Consider the following 27,141-nt stretch of genomic DNA (forward strand, 5'->3'; position numbering starts at 1 on the left):
ACTTACCTGCAAAGAAGTGCTTCAGCTCATATAGACTTTTGCCTTTTACACTGAAAGGCTCTTATTGGAGGATCCAAAAGTATTTGCCCTTTTGAGAATATTTGCAGTCTTTCGCATGTTCGCATAACCTTTTCCTTTGACATCCCAAGAATATTCTAAATGCAACAGTGATATATTAATGTCCCCAGCACCCTATCTATTGAAGTCACCTAAGGGTGTAGGTTGCGTCTGTGGGACATCCTAAAAGTACTCGCTGATTTAGAAATATTAAGAGTGTATTTTGTGAAGTATACGAGTGTTACTATTATATTTCCTCCTTCTGAAGAAGGCTTACTCTGACTGATAAATTAATAATGGTTCAGTTAAGAAACCTGATGTTTAAGAGTTTATTTGAATACTTGTCACTGTGAATGTCTGTGCAACTCCCCTACAGTTCACATTGACCCCTCTTGAGCCAAGCCTGGCTGCTCAATCACGCTACCAACCTGTGTAGTACAGACTTATACCAAAGGTTGGGTTCCTATTGCCAGGAGGTCAGAGTTGTTGTAGTGCACCCAAAGGGTACTGCATACAATCTTGCCTAACAAAGCCAGCCAGCCAATCGGGACTGGTTTTGATCAGGCACATCTAGAGACAAAGGACAGGGGAGTTTCAGGACCCTCACTTCCTGTCCTTCCAGAAACATTGGAGCCAGGAGCGGGTTTCAAGGCTGAAGCCCACCAAAGGCAAAACACACAAAGGGCGCAAATCTGTCAACGCACAGTAAAAGCCAAGAAGAACCTCACTAACAGAAAATTGGCGAGAAAAAAAGACTGGGGCCATTTTGTCAAAATGGTCTCACTGCAGCTAAGGGTTTAGCCTGCAGGAAAAAAAAAACACTGCCACCAGACATTTAAAGTAGCGTGGGTAACAAAAAAATGTTACATGAAAGTAGGATAAGTGGCTACTAGGTATACCCCTCCCAGCACGCCACATGAGATGGCGTGTGCTGTACCCACAAAGTAAAATGGTAAGTAAGATCAATTTCACCTTACTATTCTTGGGAACAGTAGTACACCCAAGAAAAGGTATTTAAACCTTATGGATCTCAGTGACACTGCACTTGGGGGTGCTTTGTGTCACTATACAAAAAAGCAGATGCCTATGGAGTTTGTCAGCCCCAAAAATAGTGAAAACAAAATCCTAATCTGGGAAAAACACATGAGTGAGAAAAAGGTCCCACTCACTCAGGTCTTTTTCATTTGAACTCTAGGTCCAGCAATAGAGCTGGGGGTCTCTAAAGTGGGAGGAAATTAGCACAGAAATGAAAATTCTCCCTTTACAGCTGGGTGACCAATGAAACAGGTAAAATGGGCCCCATGTTCATTCTTTGTAAAATACCATGGCACTTGAGGGAGCTCTACCAGCATTTCACAGCAGCTTTTGGAAGTCCTTACCTCTTCGGTTTTTAAGGCATCACCAGTTTTTCCCTGGAGGGCCAAGCGCAACTGCCGGATGTATACTTGGAGACCACGGGCAAAATACTGTAACCTAAAGAAAACAAACAAACTAACATGAAAACGAATATCTTGGTAGTTAAAGCATGTCGAGAATAAGGATAATGGCACATTTGAATGTCGTTTAGAGCGAATACACATACACTTTAAGACAAACAGGTGGAGCGGACATCTTTACAGGAGGTACGAGCTGTTGGACAGTTTTTCTCAAGTCCAACTAAGGGCTTAGTAAAACCATTCAACTGAGGCAGTACAAGACGCCACTCTTAATATAAGGCTGTACCACCCGAGCATATGGGAGCGTAGGTAGAGCAGCCAGGCTTATCTTGGGAGTGAGCTGTAGGAAGGTACAAAACCTTTAGTACACCAAGGGTTCAATCAAACAGACAACCAGAAGTATTATAACAAAATAAAGGTTTATTATGAATGTAAGTAGTCCCAATTTAAGTCTTGGGGTAAGTACTGTTCGGTAACAATTTGTAGAGTCCAACAGGTGTGGGACTACACAAAACTCTTGGCATTAGGTAACCCACCTTTTAATATAGGCCTGTACTACACAAGTGACTTAGCAGCCAGACTTACTTTAAGAGGGGTAATGTGAGCTGTAGAGCAGTACAATGAAATTAGTAAATACAGGTATTCACATAAACACAATAGTATGACATGTATTACTTACCGTAAAAGCATTTCTGATAGCTGTATCTGCTCAGATTCACATGCTGTGCATAGTCCGACATCCAGTGGTCACTGCAGAGTATTGCACCTTGTTTTTCGAAAGTAGAAAAGGGGACGTCGACATAGGCGTGTCTGTAATACTAACTATAGTGACATGCAGTGTACCCAAATTCCCTCACGCATCGAGGTACCTCTGCATTTTTCTGCCATGAGGGAGCCTTATGACCAACGTGAGCAAGTACAGAAAAGAGAGAAAGTAATAAGACGTCTAGGTTCCTTCCATCCATCCGATGCTTTTACGGTAAGTAATGCATGCCTTCTGATGTTTGTTAATCTGCTTAGAATCACATGCTGTGCATAGACTAGCGAGCAGTACCCGGAGTTGGAGGTGGGTTGTGAGAAGGAACAGTAGTGAAAAGATGTCTTAGTGCTGCTTGTTCCACCTGGGAATCAGATCTAGAATGGGCATCTACAAAATAGTGATTTGTAAAGGTGTGTACAGAACTCCAGGTTGATGCCTTGCAAATGGACTCAAGGGGAACATTTGCAATGAATGCTATGGATGTCCCTGTGCCTCAAGTAGAATGTGCTCTAGGCTTGAAGGGCAGTTCTCTTAGCAAGAGAGAAAGTGATGCACTGGACAATCCATCTAGATAGTGGATTTGGAAACTGATCTCTTTCTCTTCCTGCCGCCACTGAGACAAAGAACTGATTGGTTTCTTAGTGGTCGAGTTCTTCCATATAAAACATGACCGCCCTGCGCACATCCTGTGTGTGCAGGCTCCTTTCTCCTACGTTTGATGGGTTGTGAAAGAACGTTGGTAGTTCTATAGACTGGTTGACATGAAACTTTGAAATTAATTTCGGTGCAAACCTAGGGTGTGTGCGAATAACCACCTTATCTTTGTGAACTGTTACAAAGGGATCCAGGATGGAGAGCGTTTGTAGTTCACACTCTCCTAATGGAGGCGGTAGCCATCAAGAAAGCAGTCTTAAGAGTGAGATCCTAAGGGTCGCTTTATGCATGGGCTCGAAGGGGGGCCCATTAGTCTGGTTAGAACAACGTTGACGTCCCATCCGGGAGCTGGGTTAGATATAGGATGGTGAATTCTTTTCACTCCCTCCATGAAGGCTTTAATAACTGGAACTTTCCACCATGACACTATGTTGAGACGTAGTGTAGGCGGAGAGTGCAGTAAGGTGAACTTTAATAGAATTAAAGACTAACCCCGAGTCCAGCAAGTGAGTCAGGTATAGAACAAGATGTGTGGGAGAGCAGTCAACGGGGTTGATGCTCTTTGAGTTACACCAAATGACGAACCGTTTCCACTTACTACAGGAGCAGTAATGAGTGTTTGGTTTCCTTGCCTCTCTGAGAATGTCCATGCACCTCTGAGGGAGCTGCAAATGTCCAAAATCTATGACCTCAGGAGCCAGGCTGCCAAGTTCAGGGTCTGTGGGCATGGATGCAGCGTCTGGCCCCTGTCCTGTGACTTGTACGGGCAAGGTAGTGTGACTGGAGGAGACCGTGACATCTCCATCAGATGAGCGAACCAGGGATGGCGGGCCCACATGGAGGCCACCAGTATCATGGTAACCGGCTCACCTTGTGCACCATCTTGTTGAGAAGGGGAGTCGGGGGAGGGGGAAGAGACGGGGCGTGTTAGGGGGGACGACGATGGGGAAAGCGTAGACAAATTTCCCTGACCATGTTATCCAGAGACCATTACCCTTGGAGCGGTTCTGGGGGTGCCTGGAGGCGTAATCTTGGCATTGGGTGTTCGCCAGAGTTGCGAACAAGTCGATCTCTGGGAAGCCCCATTCTGCGAAAACATTGGAGACAATGTTTTTGTACAATCGCCATTCGTACTCTGCGGGCAGAGGGCAGTCTGAGTCCGTCTGCCAGAAAACTGAGTTTCCCTGGTACATGTTGAGATAACAGGAACATGTGTTTGAGAGCCCACTTCCAGATGTTTTGGGACAGCTTGGACAGTCCTGGAGAGCGAGTGCCCCCTTGCTTGTTCAGGTAGTACATGGCCGTGGTGCTGTCTGTGAGGATCAGCACTGTTTCCCTTGTAGGTGTGTTTGGAAGGCCTTCAGTGCTTTGAAGACTGCCAACAATTCCAGCAGGTTTATGTGTTTGGACGCCACACTTGGAGTCCAAACTCCATGTGCAGTGTGATGGGATAGATGAGCTCCCCATCCTGTGAGGGATGCGTCTGTGGTTAGAGTGGCGTCCACTGCGGGGGTGGCGAAGGATTTCCCCAACACGAGGTTTTCCCCTCGACCACCACCGCAGCAAGAGAACCAAGGCTTGCGAGACAACCACTAGATAGTCCCATTGTCCGCTGGCCTAACACCACTGGCTGTTGAGCCACTCTTGCATTGGGCGCAGGCGCGCGTGAGCGATCAAATAAATACATGACACTATCACTCTTAGCAATCGCATGGCTTTGCGTACCGTCACCTCTCGACCGGCTACATAGAGGGATCTGAAACGGCATGTTTTGGACCCTCTCGCTGGAGGGGAAGACGAGGCCATCCTTTGTTCGAATTAGAGCCCCTAGGAATTGCTCGACTCTGCTGGGGTCTAGACTGGACTTCTCGTTGATGGAGAAACCCAGGTGGAACAAGAGCTCTAGTCTTTTGGGTATTTGAGAGGCATGTTTCGTAAGAATCCCCTGTTATGAGCCAGTCGTCGAGGTAAGGACAGACCGGAATGGACAACCTGCGCACGTTTGCTGCTGCCAGTACCTTCCTGAATACCCTTGGCGCTGAGGCTATGCCGAATGGTAGGACTTTGAACTGATGGCGTTTGCCTTCTATCATGAACCTGAGGTATTTCCTGTGCGCTGGCAACATTGAAATATGAAAGTATGCATCTTTCATGTCCAGTGTGGCCATGTAATCCCCCTGTGTGAGCAGGGGGATTACCTCCTGCAAAGTCACCATACGAAATTGAGGTTTTACAAATTTGTTCGCTGGGCGCAGATCGAATACAGGGCGCATGGTTAAATCCTTTTTGGGCACAATGAAGTACACTGAATAAATACCCTCCTTTACCTGTGCAGGCAGGACCTCTATGGCTCCTTTTTCCAGCAGCAGTTCGACTCCCTGAAGGATGGAGAGGTGTTCTGGTGATAGACGCCTTCCCCTTGGGGGTCTGAATGTTGGGGACCGACAATTCGATGCAGTAACCGTGGACTATTGTTGACAGTACCCAACGGTCTGGGGCAATTCTATCCCATGCTTGCAGAAATGATGTTAACCGGCCCTCGACCGGAGATGCATGGGAGGGGACCCAAACTTTCGGGTCCTTTGGTGGTCGTAGCCGGGGAGCCTCTGGGAGTGGGGTCGCAACCTCTTCCCTTGCCACGACGGTGTCCTCTTTGAGCATAATGTCCACTGGTTCCCTGAGGGGAGGACCAGTTGGTGGTTGAGGTGTATTGTTGATTTGGTCATTGGCCACGAAAAAAAGCACACGTTGCCATAACCTCGCTTATTAGGAGGTCTTGCGATTTGGTCCAGGGTTTTTAATGTTTCGTGTTCCTTCTTAGCTGTCTCCAGTGAGTCATCAACCGCCTTACCAAACAAGTTTGAGTCTTCAAGGGGTTTGTTGATGAGGGACGCCTGTGTTTCTGCCTTGAAACCTGAGTCTGAGCTAAGCATGTCGCTTAAGTATGCCCTGGACTCGGGAACGGCCGGCCGTTTCCGCAGCATCTAATGTGTTCTTGATCATGCTTTGGTTTACCCGAGTACCTTCTGTCACAGTGGTTAAGAAGCGGGTTCGCAAGGGTTCAGGGACTTCTTTGTAGGCCTTCGCGCAACAGTCCCCATTGGGCATCGGCGTAGCTTGCCAACAAATTTGTATTGTTGGCAATACGCGTGGCAAAAGCTGCCGAGGATGTAATCCTCTTACCTAAGGCATAAAGCTTCTTCCCCTTTGTCCGGAGGTGCTTCGCTAGTAGATAGCGGAACCCCCCCCGCCCTTATCCTCATGGTGGTTACTACCAGGGAATCTGGTATGGAATGACCCCTGATGTATAAGGGATCAGAAGGTGAGGGGCTAAAAAGCTTCTAGATTCTTGGATTGACACCTCTAACTAATGCAGGTGTAGATAAAGAGGGAACGAGGAGTCTTGATTGAGGCGAGAAGGGGTATGGCTTGGCCATCAGGTGGCTTCTCAATTCATTCAACAAAATCTACTTCTGGGGTAGTCTCCCCTGTATCAATCTGAAAATGTGCTGCTGCCTTGCGTAGCATTGCATTGAATGTGGTTTGATCGTCCACAGGCGAAGGTTCTCTGACCGGGGTGGTCTGAGGAGAGGGCAGGTCTAAAACATCAGGGTCTGTTGACGCACCTGGTGACTGCCAGGGCTGTGGTTCACGTATGTCTGGGTCTTCCTCAAAGTCCCCTACAGGGTCTTGTAGATCTTCAGTATTAAGAAATTCTTCCTCTTCCTGAAAGTGTGGATCCTCTTCAGTGAGGTTATACGTATCTATTTCTTCCTCAAGTGGGTCAAAAAGTCTTGGGAATTTGGCCCTAGGGTTTTCAGGGAGCACCTCCCTTGGCCTTTTAGGGGGACGTGTGTTCAGAGGTGGACACAAACCTATCTAGCCTGTCCACACATGATTCAAATCTTTAACTAGTCTGAACGCCCTAGTGGTGGAAATCGTTGCTCCTCCGCCTATAGGTGTCAAGATCGCTCCCATAGCGAGGAGGATATACCCCCGTGGCCCTCTGAGAAACCTCTTTGGCCCAGCGATGGGGACGCATCTCTGGGTTTTCCCTCCCTTTGACGTTGGGGGGGGGGTGGGGTAAGGGGGGAGGCTCCGGCGTACCCTCCGTAGATTTCGGCATCTCCCTGACTTTGAGCGAGCTTCGGTGACTCCTTCACCACCAGTTTCTGCAAGTGTTTGGAGACTACTCTAGCTATGCTTTCGACGACTACCTTCTCTGTCAAGGGCTGGTCGTGAATAGTTTTCGGCGGTGCCGGAACCTTACCGGCGACTGACGTCCTCTTGCGAGGCGTTTCGAGTGAGGTTTTGGTGGTAGCGCCCTTAGTTGAAGATGGCCCAGTCGATAGGCGTGCATGCGGCTGCAGGGAGGGCTGCCGGCCTTTCCAGTCAGCGGAAGCCGCCGGTTGATTCGGCGTCTCCGTTGGCACTGAGGCCTTCGATTTACTCGAAGTAATGGCTGTGGGTTGTGTGTTTAGTGACTTTTTCATGTGCGCCAGCATCGCCAGGGTGTACATCCCCATATGTAGGGCTAGAGCCGAGCTTTCCGGGGCCAGGGACAGACTCGATGGAGCGGGAGCGCTCCAATGAGAGGTCAACAACCTCCGTTCTGGAGGTAGCGTTATCACTATCCCCCTCGTCACACTCAGCGGCGGCAGCCGTGGGGGAGGAATCAGCCTTCGACACGCTGTAGGCTGCCCACCTTTTGACCCTGCGTTCCTTCAAGGTTTTGGACGAAGGAGTTTACAGGCCACACACCCGGCCTCGTTGTGGTCAAGGGGTAAGCAGTGGTTAACACCGCTTATGCTTGTCCTTCCACGGAAATTTGCCGTTACGTGGGAAAAATCTAAGGGTCCTCTCCATAGCTGAGCACGTAACCAGTGATCACGACCCAGAAGGGGGGGGGGGAGGGGGAGAAAAAGAAAGGCATTCTAGAAGAAACAAATGTCCACACCAACCCCCACTCTCCCTACTGTGTAGGCCGGCAAGACCGGGCCACGTGTTCAGCAGCGCCGATAGGATCACCTCGGTCGAAACCACTGCCGAAGATCTTGACTTGGCGGGGAAGTTGAATGGCCGTGGAAAGAGGGCTGGAGGTGGTATAAGTTAATAATAACTGACAAATCGACCAAGGGTCGAATAAATGGTAAATGGCAATGTCTCTTACGAGCTCCGGATAAAGCGACCAGTATTCTGGGCGGAAAAAAAATAATCTCAGGGACCTCGACGCGCGAGGAATTTTGGTTACACTGCACATCACTATAGGGATAGTATTACAGACACGCCTATGTCAACGTCCCCTTTTCAGCTTTCGAAAAACAAGATGCAATACTCCGCAGTGACCACTGGATGTCGGACTATGCACAGAACGTGATTCTAAGCAGATTAACAATCAGAAGCATATTTATATATACATACACAAGGATAATCAGACAATCTTTCAAAAGCAGCAACTAATAGGAACATTAATCTCAAAGTTAAGATTCAGTTCCACAAGAGCAATAAAGTAGGTGAGTAAACCTTTCTTAGGTTATACATATTCCAGCACACCGAGTCAAGTCATTTGAGGTCAGCAATAACACTTATTTGTGATCACCATTACAATATTGTTTCAAGGAGGGAAAAGTCAGATCAGAACATACTTTGTAAGTAGATAAACAGTTGGATTCTTCCAGAGGGATGTAGGCAGTCCTTCATCCCAGCAATAATAGTGTTCCAACAATTAATACCTGTAAGGTAAATGTTAGATAAGAATTGGTGCAGTCACACTATGTGAGACTACACAATACGTATCTGCTTGGTGTTAGGGTGAAATCTCATTTCTGTGCTAATTCCCTTCAACCCTAGAGACCCCCCCCCTGCTCTTTTGCTGGACTTGATTTTTATCCTGGAGGGAGACCTTATTCTCACCCTCTCAATATTTCTGATCTGATTTGGACTCATTCTTTGGTTTTGGAGTCTGACAAACTCAATAGGCATCTACCTTGTGTATTGTGACAGCACCTTCAGTGCAGTGTCACAGAGAAGTCACTTTGATTTCTCATAAGGCTTAAATACCTTCTCTTCGGTAAACTATTGTGCCCAAGAGTATTAAAGTGAAATTGACTACCTGTTTTTTCCTATGTAGGTCCAGTACAACCCATTGTATGTGGAAGTACTGGGGGAGTTACTTAGAACCCCTTTTCCTACTTACTCATGTAACATTTTTATGTTACCCTGACTACTTTTAATGGCTGGTGGCAGTGGTTTACTTTTCCTACCATTGTGCGTTTTGACCGCAGGCTTAATCTTCAGCTGCAGTATTGCACCCATGGGTACCCATTGTCAAAATAGCCCCAGTCTTCAATGTTCGCCATTTCTTGCTCGTGAGGTCTTTCTTTGGTTTTATTTTGCGCACCAAACTAGGTTTAACCCTTTTGTTAGTTTTGCCTTTGGCAGGCTTCAGTACTGAAGCCTGCATCTGGCTCCAGTGTGTCTGGCAGGGCAGGAAGCGAGGGCGGTGCCTGAAACTCCCTTTTCACTCTGCCAGAGAAGCTCCAGAAGGGACGACTTCTTCCCTTGGGTTAGTGGGACCAACTAACCCCGAGACAAACCCCACTGGACAGTCTTCCCGGACTAGCTGTACTTCGCTGTTGAAAGAACCGAGTGCCAGGGGTCAAGACATCCATAGTCGAGTGAAAAGTCTGAAATACGTGCAGAAGCAGGACACCCAGAGCTCGAGTCCCCTCACCAGAGTGCAGGACCCAAGGAGAGAAGGAAACCTGTTAGGCAAGATTGTGCGCAGTATCCTTTGGAAGACTACATCAACCTAGACCTCATGGCAATAGGAACCCAGCCTTTGGTTTCAGTCGGTACTATACAGTTGGTAGTATGGCTGAGCAGCCAGGATTATCTCAAAAGGGGTCAATGTGAGAAGTAGGTTTGCAACAGTTTCACAGCGAGTTATTCAAATAAACTTGCACTCAAGGTTGCTTGGTTGAGTAATTATTAATTTATTTAACAGTCAGTTATATATGCCTTCTTCAGAAGGGAGCAAGATGACAATGCATTACTTACCGTAAAAGCATTTGATGGTTGTATCTGCTTAGATTCACATGCTGTGCATAGGTCCGACATCCAGTGGTCACTGCGGAGTATTGCATTTTGTTTTTCGTAGTCGAAAAGGGGACGTCGACAAGGCGTGTCTGTAACACTATCCCTATAGTGACGTGCGTTGTACCCACAATGCCTCACGCGTCGAGGTCCCTCGGTTTGTATTTTTCTGCCCTAAGGGAGCCTTTTAGCCGTGAGTGAGTACAGAAAAGAGAGAGAAATATATATAAAAGGATGTCTATGTTCCTTCCATCCGAGCGGGGAGGAAGGGTGGGCGCATGTGAATCTAAGCAGATACAACCATCAGAAATGCTTTTACGGTAAGTAATGCATTGTCTTCTGATGTTTGTTAATCTGCTTAGAATCACATGCTGTGCATAGACTAGCGAGCAGTACCCGGAGTTGGCGGTGGGTTATGAGAAGGAACAGTAGAAAAAAGATGTCTTAATACTGCCTGCCCAACCTGGGAATCAGATCTAGAGTGTGCATCTAGACAGTAGTGTTTTGTAAATGTGTGCACAGAACTCCAGGTTGCCGCTTTGCAGATGGACTCAAGGGGAACATTTGCAATGAATGCTATGGAAGCCCCCGTGCCTCGAGTGGAATGTGCTCTTGGCTTGAAGGGTAGTTCTCTCTTAGCAAGAGTGTAACAGAGAGTGATGCATTGAACAATCCATCTAGATATAGTGGATTTTGAGACCGCATCTCCTTCTCTTCCTGCTGCCACCGAGACAAAGAACTGATTAGTCTTTCTCAGTGGTCTGGTTCTTTCCATGTAGAACATGACAGCTCTGCGTACATCTAGTGTATGCAGACTTTTTTCTCCCGAGCTGGAAGGGTTTTGAAAGAACGTTGGTAGTTCTATAGTTTGGTTTACATGAAATTTCGAGATGAATTTAGGTGCAAACCTTGGGTGTGTGCGTAGAACCACCTTATCTTTGTGAACTGTTACGAAGGGGTCTAGTACAGAAAGAGCCTGTAGTTCACTTACTCTCCTAATGGAGGTGATAGCTATTAGGAAAGCAGTCTTAAGGGTGATATCTTTAAGAGTTGCCTTGTGCATGGGTTCGAAGGGAGGGCCCATGAGTCTGGAAAGTACCACATTTAAGTCCCATCCGGGAGCTGGGTTAGCTATCGGAGGGTGTATCCTCTTTACCCCCTCCATGAAGGCTTTGATAACTGGTATCTTCCACCACGACACTTTAAGTTTGGAAGTGGTGTATGCAGAAAGTGCCGCTAGGTGGACTTTAATGGAATTGAACACTAAACCTGAATCCAGTAAATGGGTCAAGTATAGAATAATGTCAGTAGGAGAGCAGTCAACTGGGTTGATGCTAGTACCTCTACACCCGATAACGAATCTTTTCCATTTGCTAGAATAGCAGTGTCGAGTATTAGGTTTTCTGGCTTCCCTGAGGATGTCCATACATCTCTGTGGGAGTTGTAAATGTCCAAATTCTATGATCTCAGGAGCCAGGCTGCTAAGTTCATGGTCTGAGGGCATGGATGCAGTGTTCTGCCCTTGTCTTGTGACAGCATGTTGTACGGGCAGGGAAGTTTCACTGGGGGAGATAGGGACATCTCCATCAAGTGAGCGAACCATGGCTGCCGGGCCCACATTGGGGCCACTAGTATCATTGTAACCTGCTCCTGATGCATCTTGTGCACCACTTTGTTGAGAAGGGGAGTCAGGGGAAAGGCGTAAACAAATTTCCCTGACCATAGAATCGACAGACCGTTCCCCTTGGACTGGTTCTGGGGGTACCTGGAGGCGTAACTTTGGCATTGTGAGTTTTCCAGAGTTGCGAACAGGTCTATTTCCGGGAATCCCCATTGAGTGAAGACGTCTAAGACGATGTCTTTGTGTAATTGCCATTCGTACTCTCCGGGCAGGGGGAAGTCTCTGCTGAGTTTGTCTGCTAGAAGATTGAGTTCCCCTGGTACATGTTGTGACAGTAGGAACATGTGTCTGAGAGCCCACTTCCATATATTCTGGGACAGTTTGGACAGTCCTGGAGAGTGAGTGCCTCCTTGCTTGTTGAGGTAGTACATGGCTGTGGTGCTGTCTGTGAGGACCATCACTGTCTTTTCTTGTAGCTGTTTCTGAAAGGCTTTCAGTGCTTTGAACACCGCTAGTAGTTCCAGCAGGTTTATATGCTTGGATGCTAAGCTCGGAGTCCAAACTCCGTGGGCCGTCTGATGGGATAGGTGAGCCCCCCATCCTGTAAGGGATGCGTCTGTGGTTAGAGTGGCTTCCACTGCGGGTGTGGCAAAAGTTTTCCCTAATAACAGGTTTTCTTTTGTCCACCACCGTAGCGAGAGAACCAAGGCCTGCGAGACCACCACTAGATCGTCCCATTGTCCGCTGGCCTGACACCACTGGCTGTAGAGCCACTCTTGCATTGGGCGCATGCGCAGGTGCGCGTGAGGTACCAAATAAATACATGACGCCATCATCCCTAGCAAGCGCATTGCTTTGCGTACCGTCACCTCTCGGCCTGCTACATAATGGGGAATTTGAAACAGCATGTTTTGGACCCTCTCGGAGGGGAATACGAGGCCGTCCTTTGTTCGAATTAGAGTCCCTAGGAATTGATTGGTTTGGCTGGGGTCTAAGCTGGACTTCTTTTCGTTGATGGAGAAGCCCAGTTGGGACAAAAGGTCTACGGTCTTTTGGGTATTGGAGAAGCATGTTTCGTAAGAATCCCCTGTTATGAGCCAGTCGTCGAGGTAAGGGTATACCGGGATGGATAATCTGCGCAGGTGGGCCGCTGCCACTGCCAGTACTTTCGTGAATACCCTTGGTGCAGATGCTATCCCGAAGGGTAGTACTCTGAACTGGTAGTGTTTGTCCTCTATTTTGAACCTGAGGTATTTTCTGTGCGATGTCAACATTAAAATATGAAAGTATGCATCTTTCATGTCCAGTGTTGTCATGTAATCCCCTTGTGATAACAGTGGGATTACCTCCTGTAAGGTCACCATACGAAACTTTTGGGGTTTGACAAATATGTTTGCTGGGCGCAGATCTAATACAGGGCGCATGGTTAAATCCTTTTTGGGTACAAGGAAGTACACTGAATAAATACCTTCTGTTACCTGTGATAGGGGGACGGGCTCTATAGCTTCTTTCTTCAGTAGTTCTTCCACCTCTTGAAGAAGAATGGAGAGGTGTTGCGGTGTCATGCGTCGGTTCCGTGGGGGTTTGTACTTCGGGGAACCGTTGAACTCGATGCAGTATCCGTGGGCTATGGTGGATAATACCCAACGGTCTGACGTGATTCCCTCCCATGCTGAAAGGAACGATGTTAGCCGGCCCCCGACCGGTGATGCATGGGAGGGGACCCGAATTTTCGGGTCATTTGTTGGTATTGGGCGTGGAACCTCTGGGGCTGGAGCCACAACCTCTTCCTTTGCCACGGCGTTGGCCTCTTTGACTGAACTGGGTGTTACCCTGGTTAGTGGTCCAGTTGGAGCCAGAGCAATATTGTTGTTGTTGGTTCTGCTGCTGTCTTTGGCCACGAAAGGAGCGTTTATTACCATAGCCTCGCCTGTTAGGGGGCCTAGAAATTTGATCAAGAGTCTTGATGGTATCAAACTCTTTTTTAGCATGTTCTAGGGCCTCATCTACTGCTTTCCCAAACAGATGCGTCTGTTCAATGGGTTTATGAGGGAGGCTTGGGTTTCGGGCTTAAAACCTGAATTGCGTAGCCAAACGTGGCGCTTGAGAAGTATTCCCTGCACTAGTGAGCGGCCAGCCGTCTCAGCGGCATCTAGGGAGTTCTTAACGATGCCCTGGTTTACCAGTGTGCCCTCTGATATTATAGCTAGCAGGCGAGAACGCAGAGGTTCAGGTGCTTCCTCTGCTTCGCTGCGCAGCTTGTTCCACTGTGCATCTGCGTAGCTAGCTAAAAGTGAGTTATTAGCAATTCTAGTAGAGAAGGCGGCGGAGGTCGTGATTCTCTTCCCCAGTGCGTAGAGTTTTTTGCCTTCTTTGTCTGGAGGTGCTTCACTAGTGGATAGTGGCACCCCTGCTCTTTTTCTTGTGTTGGTAACCACAAGGGAGTCCGGAATAGAGTGTCCTCTGATGTATAAAGGGTCAGAGGATGAAGGGCTGAAGAGCTTTTCTATTCTAGGGTTGACCCCTCGTACTAAAGCTGGGTTAGTAAGGGAAGGAGAAATTCTTCTTTTAATAGAAGCCAGGAGTGGAATAGATTGGCTAACAGGGGCTTTTTCTTTGATGACTTTTTCTACAAAGTCAATGTCTGGAAGAGTTTCCCCTGTATCAATCTCAAAATGCGCTGCTGCCTTGCGCAATAGTGCATTGAGGGAAGGTTGGTCATGTATGGGAGAGGAGTTCCCATGTGAATCCTTGAGAGGAGAAGGGAGAAAGGCATCAGGGTCTGAATGTACTGATGGGGATTGCCAAGGCTGCACTGACGGTGAATGCCAGGGCTGCGAGGTAGCTGTATCCTCTTCAAACCCTGTAGCAGTGGTGTAAGGGTCTTCTTCGAACCCCTCTTCCTCAAGTTCTACCTCTTCTTCTCCACCCAAACACTCATCTTCTTGGAGGTATTGCTCCTCCTCAGTGAGGTCAACCAGCCTAGGAATCTTGACTCTAGGGTCATCCTGTGGCCATTCTCTTTGTCTTTTGTGAGTGGGTGGGTCTTGGTTTCCTAGAAACCTTTCCATTTTCTCCATGCAAGAATGGAGTCTTTCAAGGGTCTCATGGGGTACCGCTGAATAGTCTAGAGGGAGGAAATTAGTGTTTTCGCCTTCGAATCGTTTCAAACGCTCCCACAACGTCGACGAGAGGTTCCCGTCTCCTTCTGAAAAGCCTTCAGGTAGTTCGGAAGCGTCCTTTGGAGAAAGGGGCAGTTCCTGGCTACTTTTATTTTTTTTCGACGCGGTATTCGACGTTTGTTTCGTCGTCCGCGTACGTTTGTCTTCGGCGACAATTCTCGCTAGGCTCTCGACCACGATTTTGTCCGTCGAGGGCTCTGGTGTCGACGTTGTGTGCGTTGCGCGTTGTACCTCGACGGTCGCTCTATGGAGCGTTGCGTCGGATTTTTTGGGGTAGCGCCCGTGTTAGATGGAAGCCCAATCGCTGGTCGCGGCTGCGTTTGCGGGTGGGGCTTGTGACCTTTACGGTCTGCGGTAGACGCCGGAGTGCCCTGCGTCCCCTTCGGCGCTGATGGATCCTTCGTTCTCGACGAAGAAGAGCCGTGGGTAGTGTGTTTAGCCTTATGGGGGTTTGTGTGCGTCCTTGTCGCCGGGGTGTTCATCCCCCATAAGCAGGGCGTGAGCCGAGCCCGTCGGGGCCGGGGACGGACGACGAGGAGCAGGAGCGCTCCTTCTGGGGGTTCATGACTTCCGTAACGGATGTCGAGTTATCGCACTCCTCGTCACTTTCAGTAACAGCGGCAGCGGGTGAGGAAACTGACTTCGACATCGCTTAGTCCGCCCACCTCTTAACCCTACATTCTTTAAGAGTCCTGGGTTTTAAGAGCTTGCAGGCTGCGCAGCTGTTCTCTATGTGATCGAGGGGTAAGCAACGATTACAGAGCTTGTGCTTATCTTTCCAAGTATATTTGCCCCTGCAGCGTGGGCAAAACTTAAATGGTGTCCTCTCCATAGCTGAGGCAATAATAGCTGGCGATAACAACCCCAAGGGAAAGAAAGGGGAGAAAGAAAGACATTCTCAAAGAGAAGAGACAAAGTTTTAACCCCCACTCTCCCTACTGTAAGTTGGCCGTCGAGGCCAGGCCACGTGTTCGGCAGCGCCGAAGGATCTCCTCCGCTCTTCCTCTCCGTCGAAAATCAGTTCGGCGGAGAAACCGCTTCACAGCTAACGTCGAGGGGGAGGGATCGTTATCAATATGAGAATGCATTACTTACCGTAAAAGCATTTCTGATGGTTGTATCTGCTTAGATTCACATGCTGTGCATAGGTCCGACATCCAGTGGTCACTGCGGAGTATTGCATTTTGTTTTTCGTAGTCGAAAAGGGGACGTCGACAAGGCGTGTCTGAAACACTATCCCTATAGTGACGTGCGTTGTACCCACAATCCCTCACGCGTCGAGGTCCCTCTGTTTGTATTTTTCTGCCCTGAGGGAGCCTTCTAGACGTGAGGGAGTACAGAAAAGAGAGATATATATAAAGGAAGTCTATGTTCCTTCCATCCGAGCGGGGAGGAAGGGCGGGCGCATGTGAATCTAAGCAGATACAACCATCAGAAATGCTTTTACGGTAAGTAATGCATTCTCTTCTGATGTTTGTTAATCTGCTTAGAATCACATGCTGTGCATAGACTAGCGAGCAGTACCCGGAGTTGGCGGTGGGTTATGAGAAGGAACAGTAGAGAAAAGGTGTCGTAATACTGCCTGTCCCACCTGGGAGTCAGATCTAGAGTGTGTATCTAGACAGTAGTGTTTTGTAAAGGTGTGCACAGAACTCCAGGTAGCCGCTTTGCAGATGGACTCAAGGGGAACATTTGCAATGAATGCTATGGATGCCCCCGTGCCTCGAGTAGAGTGTGCTCTTGGCCTAAAGGGCAGTTCTCTCTTAGCAAGAGTATAGCAGAGAGTGATGCATTGAACAATCCATCTAGAAATAGTGGATTTTGAAACTGCATCTCCTTCTCTTCCTGCTGCCACCGAGAAGAACTGATTAGTCTTCCTCAGTGGTCTGGTTCTTTCCATGTAGAACATGACCGCTCTGCGTACATCTAGTGTGTGCAGAGTCCTTTCTCCCAAATTGGAAGGATTTTGAAAGAACGTTGGTAGTTCTATAGATTGGTTTACGTGGAATTTAGAAATAAATTTCGGAGCAAACCTAGGGTGAGTGCGTAGAACCACTTTATCTTTGTGAACTGTAACGAAGGGGTCTAGAATAGAAAGAGCCTGAAGTTCACTTACTCTCCTGATGGAGGTGATAGCTATTAAAAAAGCAGTCTTAAGCGTGAGGTGTTTAAGAGATGCTTTGTGCATGGGTTCGAATGGAGAGCCCATGAGTCTGGTAAGTACCACATTAAGGTCCCACCCGGGAGCTGGGTCAGCTATCGGGGGGTGTATTCTCTTTACTCCCTCCATGAAGGCCTTTATAACAGGGATCCTCCACCACGACACTGAGTTGGGAAGTGGTGTATGCAGAAAGTGCAGCTAGGTGGACTTTAATGGAGTTAAACACTAGACCTGAATCCAATAGGTGGGTCAGGTATAGGACCACATGTGTGGGAGAGCAGTCAATAGGGTTGATGCTTTTACTCCTGCACCAGATGACAAATCTTTTCCACTTGCTAGAATAGCAGTGGCGAGTGTTCGGTTTTCGGGCTTCCCTGAGGATGTCCATGCATCTTTGCGGGAGTTGTAGATGTCCGAACTCTATGATCTCAGGAGCCAAGCTGCTAAGTTCATGTTCTGGGGGCATGGATGCAGAGTCCTGCCTTTGTCCTGAGACAGCATGTTGTACGGGCAGGGGAGTTTTACTGGGGGGGATAGAGACATCTCCATCAAGTGAGCGAACCATGGTTGTCGTGCCCACATTGGGGCCACTAGTATCATGGTCACTTGTTCCTGGTGCATCTTGTGCACCACTTTGTTGAGAAGGGGAGTCGGGGGGGAAAAGCGTAAACAAATTTCCCTGACCATTGCATCGACAGACCGTTCCCCTTGGATTGGTTCTGGGGGTACCTGGAGGCGTAACTTAGGCATTGTGAGTTTTCCAGGGTTGCGAACAGGTCTATTTCTGGGAATCCCCATTGTGTGAAGACGTCGAAGACGATGTCTTCGTGCAGGCGCCATTCGTACTCTTTGGGCAGGGGGAAATCTCTGCTGAGACTGTCTGCTAGCAGATTGAGTTCCCCGGGTACATGTAGTGATAGTAGGAACATGTCCTGTTTGAGAGCCCACTTCCATATATTCTGGGCCAGCTTGGACAGGCCTGGAGAGTGGGTGCCCCCTTGCTTGTTGATGTAGTACATGGCTGTGGTGCTGTCTGTAAGGACTATTACTGTTTTGCCTTGTAGGTGTTCCTGGAAGGCTCTTAGCGCCTTGAACACAGCTAGTAGCTCCAGTAGATTTATGTGTTTGGATGCTACGTTCGGAGTCCACACTCCGTGAGCAGTCTGATGGGATAGGTGCGCCCCCCATCCTGTGAGGGATGCATCTGTGGTTAGAGTGGCTTCCGCCGCGGGTGTGGCAAAGGGTTTCCCTTTTTCCATGTTTTCCTTTGTCCACCACCGTAGCGAGAGAACTAAGGCCTGCGAGACCACCACTAGATCCTCCCATAGTCCGCTGGCCTGACACCACTGGCTGTTGAGCCACTCTTGCATTGGGCGCATGCGCAGGCGCGCGTGAGGTACCAAATAAATACACGACGCCATCATTCCTAGCAAGCGCATTGCTTTGCGTACCGTCACCTCTCGACCGGTTACATATTGAGGGATCTGAAACAGCATGTTTTGGACCCTCTCTTTGGAGGGGAAGACGAGGCCGTCCTTTGTTTGAATTAGAGCCCCTAGGAATTGCTTGATTTGACTGGGGTCTAAACTGGACTTCTTTTCGTTGATGGAGAAGCCCAACTGGAACAAAAGGTCTACTGTCTGTTGGGTATTGGAGAAGCATGTTTCGTAAGAATCCCCTGTTATGAGCCAGTCGTCGAGGTAAGGGTAAACTGGGATGGACAACCTGCGCAGGTGGGCCGCTGCCACTGCCAGCACCTTCGTGAATACCCTTGGTGCTGATGCTATGCCGAAGGGTAGCACTTTGAACTGGTAGTGTTTGCCCTCTATCATGAACCTGAGGTATTTTCTGTGCGCTGGCAACATTAAAATATGAAAGTATGCATCTTTCATGTCCAATGTTGTCATGTAATCTCCCTGAGAAAGCAGTGGGATTACTTCCTGTAAGGTTACCATACGAAACTTTTGGGGTTTGATAAACTTGTTCGCTGGGCGCAGATCTAATACAGGGCGCATGGTTAGATCCTTTTTGGGTACAAGGAAGTACACTGAATAAATACCTTCCGTTACCTGAGATAGAGGCACGACCTCTATGGCTCCTTTTTCCAGCAGTTGTAGTACTTCTTGGAGAAGGATGGCAAGATGTTCCGGTGTCATGCGACGTCCCCTCGGGGGTCTGTAGGATGGGGAACTGTTGAATTCGATACAGTATCCGTGGACTACGGTGGAAAGTACCCAACGGTCTGAAGTTATCTCCTCCCATGCAGGAAGAAAGGATGTTATCCGGCCCCCGACCGGTGTTGCATGGGAGGGGACGCGAATCTTTGCGTCACTTGGAGTTGTTGGGGGCTTGGGAGCCTCTGGGGGTGGATCCCCGACCCCTCCCTTTGCCCCGGCGTTGGCCTCTTTGGCTGTACTGCCCACTATTGGTTTGGTAATTGGTGGCAGGGTATTGCTGATGTTGATTTTGTTGTTGGTGTTGGCGTTGGCCACGAAAAATGCGTTTGTTGCCATAGCCGCGCCTGGTAGTGGGCTTAGAGATTTGGTCAAGAGTCTTGATAGTGTCGAACTCTTTTTTAGCCATCTCTAGGGCTTCATCTACCGCTTTTCCGAAGAGGTTAGCGTCCTCGACAGGTTTATTTATCAAAGACGCCTGTGTCTCTGGTTTAAAGCCTGAGTTGCGCAGCCATACATGGCGCTTTAGGAGTATTCCTTGTACCAAGGAACGTCCTGCTGTTTCTGCCGCGTCCAGAGAGTTTTTAACAATGCTCTGGTTCACTTGGGTTCCTTCGCCAATAGTTGACAGTAGGCGCGTACGTAAAGGCTCCGGTGCTTCCTCGGCGTCTTTTCGCAGTTTGGCCCACTGCGCGTCTGCGTAGCTTGCAAGCAAGGAATTGTTGTTGGCAATTCTTGCTGAGAAGGCAGCCGAGGAAGTAACTCTTTTTGCAAGGGCATATAGCCTCTTGCCCTCCTTGTCAGGGGGTGCCTCACTGGTGGAAAGTGGTACCCCTGCCCTCTTTCTAGTATTAGATACTACTAGGGAATCTGGAATGGAATGTCCCTTAATGTAGAGGGGGTCTGAGGGTGAAGGAGTGAAAAGTTTTTCAATCCGTGGATTGACCCCTCTGATCATTGCGGGAGTGGACAGCGAAGGTATGATCCTTCTCTTCACTGAAGCGAGGAGTGGAATGGTCTGGCTGACCGGGGGTTTTTCTTTAATCACTCTTTCTACAAAGTCTAATTCTGGAGAGAGTTCCCCGGTGTCGAGTTCGAAATGCGCTGCTGCTCTGCGCAACAGTGCATTGAACGTGGGCTGATCGTCAATTGGAGACGTGTTCCTAACTGGAGAATTGTCCGGAGGAGTTAGGTTTAGGACATCAGTGTCGGAATACACTGATGGTGATTGCCAGGGGTGTGAAGGTCCCTCTTCTGGGTTAACCCCGAAGCCTTCTTCTATAATGTCTGTTCTGTCTTCCAGACATTCCTCCTGGTTCTGTTCTTCATTGTCCATGAAATCATCTTCTTCCTCGAAGTATTGTTCCTCCCCAGTGAGGTCATATACATCTTGGAAGTCTGAGGCTGTGTCCTGCTGGGGATCGACTAGCCTCGGATAATTTGGCCCTGGGGTCCTCCTGAGGCCCTTCTCTGGTCCTCTTGTGAGTTTGAGAGGCCTGGGTGCTCATGAACCTTTCCATCCTCTCCATACAGAGGTGGAGTCTTTCCATTGTTTCATGGGGTACCCCAGAGCGGTCTGGCGGGGGAAACATAGGGTTATCTAACTCGAAATGGCTCGACCTCTCCCAAAGCATCGAGGAAAGTGTCCCGTCGCCCTCCGAAAAACCTTCAGGTGTGTCGGGAGACTCCCTGACTGAAGGGGGTAGTCCCTGCTTCCCTTCGGGCTTTTTCGGCGTATCCTTTAACTTATGCGTAACGCTCGACGTAATCTTCGGCGTACACTTTTGGGCGTCGGCTACAGCGATCCTTGCTAAGCTATCGGCGACTCGCTTGTCGGCGACTCGCTTGTCGGCGGAAGCTTGAGTTTTCGACGCTATGGGTATCGAACGCTCTACGGCGGTCTGCGCTTTCTGTTGATGTGCACCGGCCGATGGTTTGGTGGCAGCGCCCTTGTTTGCCGAAAGCCCAGTCGCAGGTCGCGGCTGCGGTTGCGAGAGGGGCTTCGAACCCGAACGGTCCGAGGAGGCCGCCGGTGGAACCTGCGTCTCCTTGGGCGCCGAAGGTCTTTTCGACTTCGTCGAAGAAGAGCCGTGGGTTGTGTGCTTATGTGGATCTTTGTGTGCGTCTGTGTCGCCGGGGTGTTCATCCCCATAAGCAGGGCGTGAGCCGAGCCCGTCGGGGCCGGGGACAGACGACGAAGCGCGTAAGCGCTCCTTAGAGGGGGTTTCGACTTCCGTAGCGGAGGTCGTGTTATCGCGTTCCTCGTCACTGTCGGTGGTAGCAGCGGCGGGTGAACCTTCGGCCTTCGACATCGCGTAGGCCGCCCACCTTTAACCCTTCGGTCTTTTAGAGTTTTAGGCTTAAGAAGCCGACAAGCCGCGCACCCTTCCTCCTTGTGATCGAGGGGCAAGCAGCGGTTACACCGTGAGTGCTTGTCCTTCCAAGTGAATTTGCCTTTACAAAGTGGGCAAAACCTAAACGGTGTCCTCTCCATAGCCGAGGCAATAAATCGCGATAAACACCCCAAGGGAAAGGAAGGGGAAAGGGAAAGGCATTCTCAGAAAAGACCCAGAGATGTCCCACGACCCCACTCTCCCTACTGTATATGGCCTGCGAGGCCAGGCCACGTGTTCGGCAGCGCCGAAGGATTTCTTCCGCTCGACCCTCCGTCGAAGATTCTTTTCGGCGGAGAACAGCTTACAACTGCGTCGAGGGAGGGATTATTAATATTAGAGAAAAAACGACCAAAGGTCGAGGAGTTGCAATGTCTCTCGAGGAGCTCCGCGTGAAGGCGACCAGAAGCTGGGCGGGAAAAAAACAATCTGAGGGACCTCGACGCGTGAGGGATTGTGGGTACAACGCACGTCACTATAGGGATAGTGTTTCAGACACGCCTTGTCGACGTCCCCTTTTCGACTACGAAAAACAAAATGCAATACTCCGCAGTGACCATTGGATGTCGGACCTATGCACAGCATGTGATTCTAAGCAGATTAACAAACATCAGAAATGTAAATTCTAATACACTTCAAAACAGTTTCTCTAAATCAGATGATACCCATTGGGGAAGGCACACAGACACTTCCTACAACCTCAGGTGACTTAAATAGCTACGACACTGGACATTGATTTATCACTGGTACATTTAGAGCAATACTGAGTTTGGGTGCAAAGGGTTAGATAGGGGAATTAAACACAGGTTAACAAAGCATTCATAAACTGGTAAGTACTTTTAAAACCCTCTAATGCAAAGTAAATTAACCCTTTCCTGGGGGAAAGGTAAAAACAAAATCAGAGGTAGAAGAGTCTCTCAGGGAGCCAGGAAAGTCGATGTCAGTTGAACAAAGTCAAGGGGAGCTGAAGATATTTGCAGGTATGTAAAAGTCTTGTACAATGTTTTTAGAAAAGTCTGTAGAAATAAGACGCACTTGAAGGGCCACAAGCTGGAAGGCTTGTGACTGGCAAAGATGCAAGCAACTCTGCAAGGTTAACCAAGACCAGTCTCAACTGAGAGCAAGTAAGGCTATACCACAAGAGGTAAGTTCTCCTTTGGTTAGAAGAAATGGTTCCAGCTGGCTTCTGTTCCTGTGTGGCTCTGCAGATCCTGTTCCTGTGCCTCCATCGTGGGGACCAGAGCGAGGACTTCTGGGGACTCCTGCCACACAATGGGGCGGTCGACGGCAGCAATGGGCAAACTTCAATTCAACGGCACTTCAGTGTTTCAGCTCCTCACGTCTCAGCAAATGGCACTACTGCAGACTCTTGGCTGTTGAGATGAGCTTTCCTTGCATCTGGGGTCCAGCACTCTTGAGGTGGTTCAGGCCTGGTCAGTCCTGCTTCCGGGAAGTCCGGAGGACCTTCCTGGTGCCCAGGCACGACTAACTTGATTTGGTGTTCTCTCCCTGGCACTTCGGTTCCAGCAGCGGAAGTACAGCCAGCTTTGAGGATGTCCAAACTAGTTCATTTTGGAGTTGATCGGTCCCACCAACTCTAGGGGAGAAGTCGTCCTTGCAGGGCTTTGCTAGTCAAAATGAATTTGTAGCTTCACCGGTAAAACCAACGGTCGAGGAGTTGCAGCAGGCATCTCTTCCAGGTTCTTTGGATTCCTTCGTCCAGCGGTCAACTCTGCCTGGCAAGCCAAAAAGCCTTGCCTTTTATGTAGGTTTCTCCCATTCATTCCAGCCTAGCTGTCAATCTCACAGCAGGTTGGCTGTTAGATAAGATTTGCACATAACTGGTAAATCTTCCTGACCTGGGTCAACCACAGAACTTTTTGCTTTACTAGTGGGATACATTTCCTTAATGCATCAGTGAGTGGGAATGTTTTTCCACACTCACAATCTAACATTTTATGGGTGTCATTTTTAAGACTCTCCATAGTGTCTTTTTAAAGTTATCCTCTTTAACAACTTATTGGCAGTAAGTGCCTGTTGTTGCTGGGTTGCAGTATGGGTTCCCCTTTTAACTTTCTTGTGCTAACCTTGAGTGAACTACAGTTCCCCAAGGGTAGAAAAGATCTTTGGATCCCTTTTACATTTTATTCTGTGAAGCCACCACACCCCACCTTATGTGGAGTGCTGGGGAGATACAATGCATCCCCTTTCACAGTCAAACTAACAATTATGTTACAGGGACAAGCTTCCATTAAATGGCTGGTAGCAGTGATGCCTTGTATTAATTTGGTGCACCTTTACCGCAGGCTGTGTTCAGAGCTGCAGTACAGGCACCCAAGGGTGCTCATTTTACCAAAATGGCCCGTCTTCTTTTTTCACCATTTTAGGGTTTGTCGTTTCTTGTTCCTTCCCCCGACATCCAGGGCGGGAAATTCCTTTGTGTGATTTTTATCTTTGGCAGGAGTCCCCTGGACTCCCCGCCCAGTCAGTCTGTGAGAGCACAAAGTGAGAGAGGAGTCCAAAACTCCACAGCCCTTTGTCTTGCGCCTTGCTTGAATGGGGACAAATCCCTTGTAAAATGCAGGGAGAGAATGCAGGGAGAGAATGCAGAGGTGGTGCTATAGTGTAGCCGAAGAAAAGTCGACCACTGGAACTGAAAATGAAGGAAAAGCAGCTGAGACGCTTTCCAGCGACCGGAGAGCCTGCTGTGTAACCAGAGCCTGCTGTAGCCTTTCCTTCCAATTGACATGGTGACTCCGAAAACTACGACCCAGAGCCTGGTGAGACCCACTAGACTCAAGACCTGCATTTTGAGCCATCCCACGCATTGCTGCAACCTTGCTTTGTTGCAATATCCTGGGATCTCAAGCCATTGTGCGGTGCATGGTCTTCCAAAATTCCAAATCTCACTGAAACTTTGTGAGCATCCTGGTGGATCTCCAGAGAGACAAATCGAGTCCGAAAAGTCCACTCACCAAAGTGCTGGACCTTTAAAACTACAAGAATTCAACCGCTGTGTTCTGTGTTCTTCGGCGCTCCTTGAAAAGGCGCCAAATCCGCAGAACCGCATTCAGCCGCGAGGGAACCTTGCCTAGAGCCTTCTTCGTTGATCCCTGCTGCAAAGTCCCTTCTGAGGTCTTGTTTTTAGTCACCACAACAAGGAAATCACTGACCGGGTATTTGGCTGCAGACCCTGATGTTCTCCTGCTGCAAAATCGTCAATGCCAAGGTACTGTGCTGGCTTGGGTATGTACTTAACTTAAGCCTGTTAGGATTTGTGTAGCTGTGGGTTGTTTTCTGTGATGGGGAGGCCTCGCAATCAGTGCACCCAGTCCCACTGCTAGAATCCTGCTAGGGCGTCTTCTGCGAAGCCCCTGGACCCTCTTCTAACTCTAAAGTAAAGTACTCACCTGTTTGGCCTGTTTTCCTAAGGAACTCTGACTTTTGGTACTAAAGAACCTATTCAGACGCTGCCTGTTGGTAACTAGGTCCTAGTGGCCCCCTTCTGCCACTGAGAACACTCATGCTCCAAGAATAAGAGAAAGACTTTCAAAGGATTGGGACTTCTGCCTAGAAAAGAAAATACGTGTTTAAAAGTTACTTCCTTGTAAAGAGTTGGTTGGTAACTAAAGAGTAAGCAGTTACAAAAGTTCTTACTGATCTTGAATGTGTGATGCACTATTCTTAAAATTATGGTTAACATCATCTTTTCTTCCTTAGCAACTGTTTTGCCAGTCTAATAGAAAGTAGATGCAAAGGTATTTTAGTCTCCTGTGATTAGGTTGTGCCTCTTCCCAAAAGTAAAGTGTTGGTATCACCAGATTAGTCATTTGAGGATAATTGCATGAGTGTCCCCCAACTGGGTCTTGCTTTCCCTGACTTGCTGCTAGCCCGGTCTTAAGTTTGTATTAGGTTGTTGCCTACCTAGAATAACCGAGTCATTCAGTATAGTGTGACATTGGGTTTTACTTTCCCCTTCATTGTGAGGTTAAACCAAGTATGTGGGTTTTACTTACCTTGTTAGCTGTGTGCCATCCAAAAATAAGTTACAAGAGTTACTGCTCATCTCCATCTGTGGTTCCCCGATTTCAAAAGCACGTGTAATGGTATATTACATCCTTAGGTTTTATTCACCTAGTAGAACTATGTTATCACAAAAGTAGTTATAGGTCTTTACTGCACCTAGAATAAGTGTTCCACTATTAACCAAAATGATATTGTCCATTTGACTGACTAAGTGATTTGCGTTAGGGAGAATGCTCAAACGTGCCAAGCCCGCCAGCTGTTTTGCTAGACTTTGAAGTTTTTAAATCAATGTGTTTTCTGTCTTTGTTTCTTTTTGCTTATGGAGTCTAAACAACTCCATAGGCATTATCTTTTCATTTGTGTCACACAGCACCCTCAGTGCAGTGGCACAGGGAAGCCCTTCAGGCTTTCCCAAGGTTTAAGTACCTTTTCTGGGATAACCTACTGTTTCCCAGAGTAATTAAAGTGAAATTGACTTTACTAGTCTTAAATTCCTAGACCCAGCACACCCTTACAACAGAGTGTTGGAGGGGTTACTTGGTATCCCCCGTGTCTAGATACTCATGTAGCAGTCAAATGCTACCCTTTCCTCTCAGAATGTCTGGTGGCAGTGGTTTTACAACGAACTATCATGATTTTTCCCGACCGCGAACTATTCGTAGCTCCGTTAACATTAAATCACGGGAGCCATTTTTTTCAAGATGGCGTCCGAGCCCCCTCTGTAAAAACAGGTCCCGGTCTTTTTTCACTATTTCTTTTTGGAAAGGTCCTTCTAGAGTGTCTCTCTGCGCACCAAACCTAGTTTGGTCCCTTTGTTCCATCGCCTTTGGCGGGCTTCAGGAGTGAAGACCGCCTCTGGCGCCAGAGTATCTGGGGTGGGAAGGAAGTGAGGGAGGTGCCCGGAACTCCATGTGCTTAGTCTTCTAGGAGACCGAAATGCACTCTGTGGTGATTGGCTGGCTGACTTTCCAGCAAGGATAGCCACTCTGCTGGGTGAGTGGCAGCTAGGCTGGAATGAAGAATAAAAGGCGAGTCTCTTGGCTTGGAAGGCAGAGTCTACCACTGGAACGAAAGAACCGAAGACTAGCTGGAAGAGGATGGCTGCTGCAACTCCTGGACCGTTGGTTTGCCCGGTGAAGCCCTGCTGCAGGTCTGAATCGCCAAGTTCATCTCGAAAGAAGCCCTGCAAGGACAACTTCTCCCTCCTTTTGAGTTTATTTATTGTGCGCGCCGGACCCAGAGGCATCACGGCGCAGGTGAAAACAGGGCTTACAGCTTAGTTACAGAAGTTACAAAGCAGGAGGTAAAAACAACTTTCTTCAGCGCAATAGGATGGTTGGACCAATCGACTCAGCAGTAAGCCACCTGAATACCAATCTCGGAGCCGGTTGTATTTTCCTCAGAGTGCTGCAGGAAACCGAATAACCAGGGAGAGGGACCCAGTTTGTGTGCTTTACTTACAGCTACTGGAATCAAAGTTTGTCAGTTGCCACTTTTTGACCACTCCCAGTGTAGGAGTCCCCCGACATCCTCTTGTCCCCACGACTGAAGCACAGGAACAGCGAGATCTGCAGTACCTGCC

The 27,141-nt window shown here is 48.5% G+C and overlaps 1 protein-coding gene across 1 annotated transcript in view; it reads right to left on the bottom strand.

Moving 5' to 3' along the window:
- API5 (apoptosis inhibitor 5) overlaps positions 1-27,141 on the bottom strand; it is a 236,957-nt gene that overhangs the window by 24,406 nt on the left and 185,410 nt on the right. The window contains exon 10 of the mRNA XM_069623333.1: positions 1,437-1,530. Coding sequence (XP_069479434.1) covers positions 1,437-1,530 — 94 coding nt within the window. The remainder of the gene's footprint in view (positions 1-1,436; positions 1,531-27,141) is intronic.

Source organism: Ambystoma mexicanum, chromosome 11, assembly GCF_040938575.1.
Source record: "Ambystoma mexicanum isolate Mex_15411 chromosome 11, UKY_AmexF1_1, whole genome shotgun sequence".
Lineage (NCBI taxonomy): Eukaryota > Metazoa > Chordata > Amphibia > Caudata > Ambystomatidae > Ambystoma > Ambystoma mexicanum.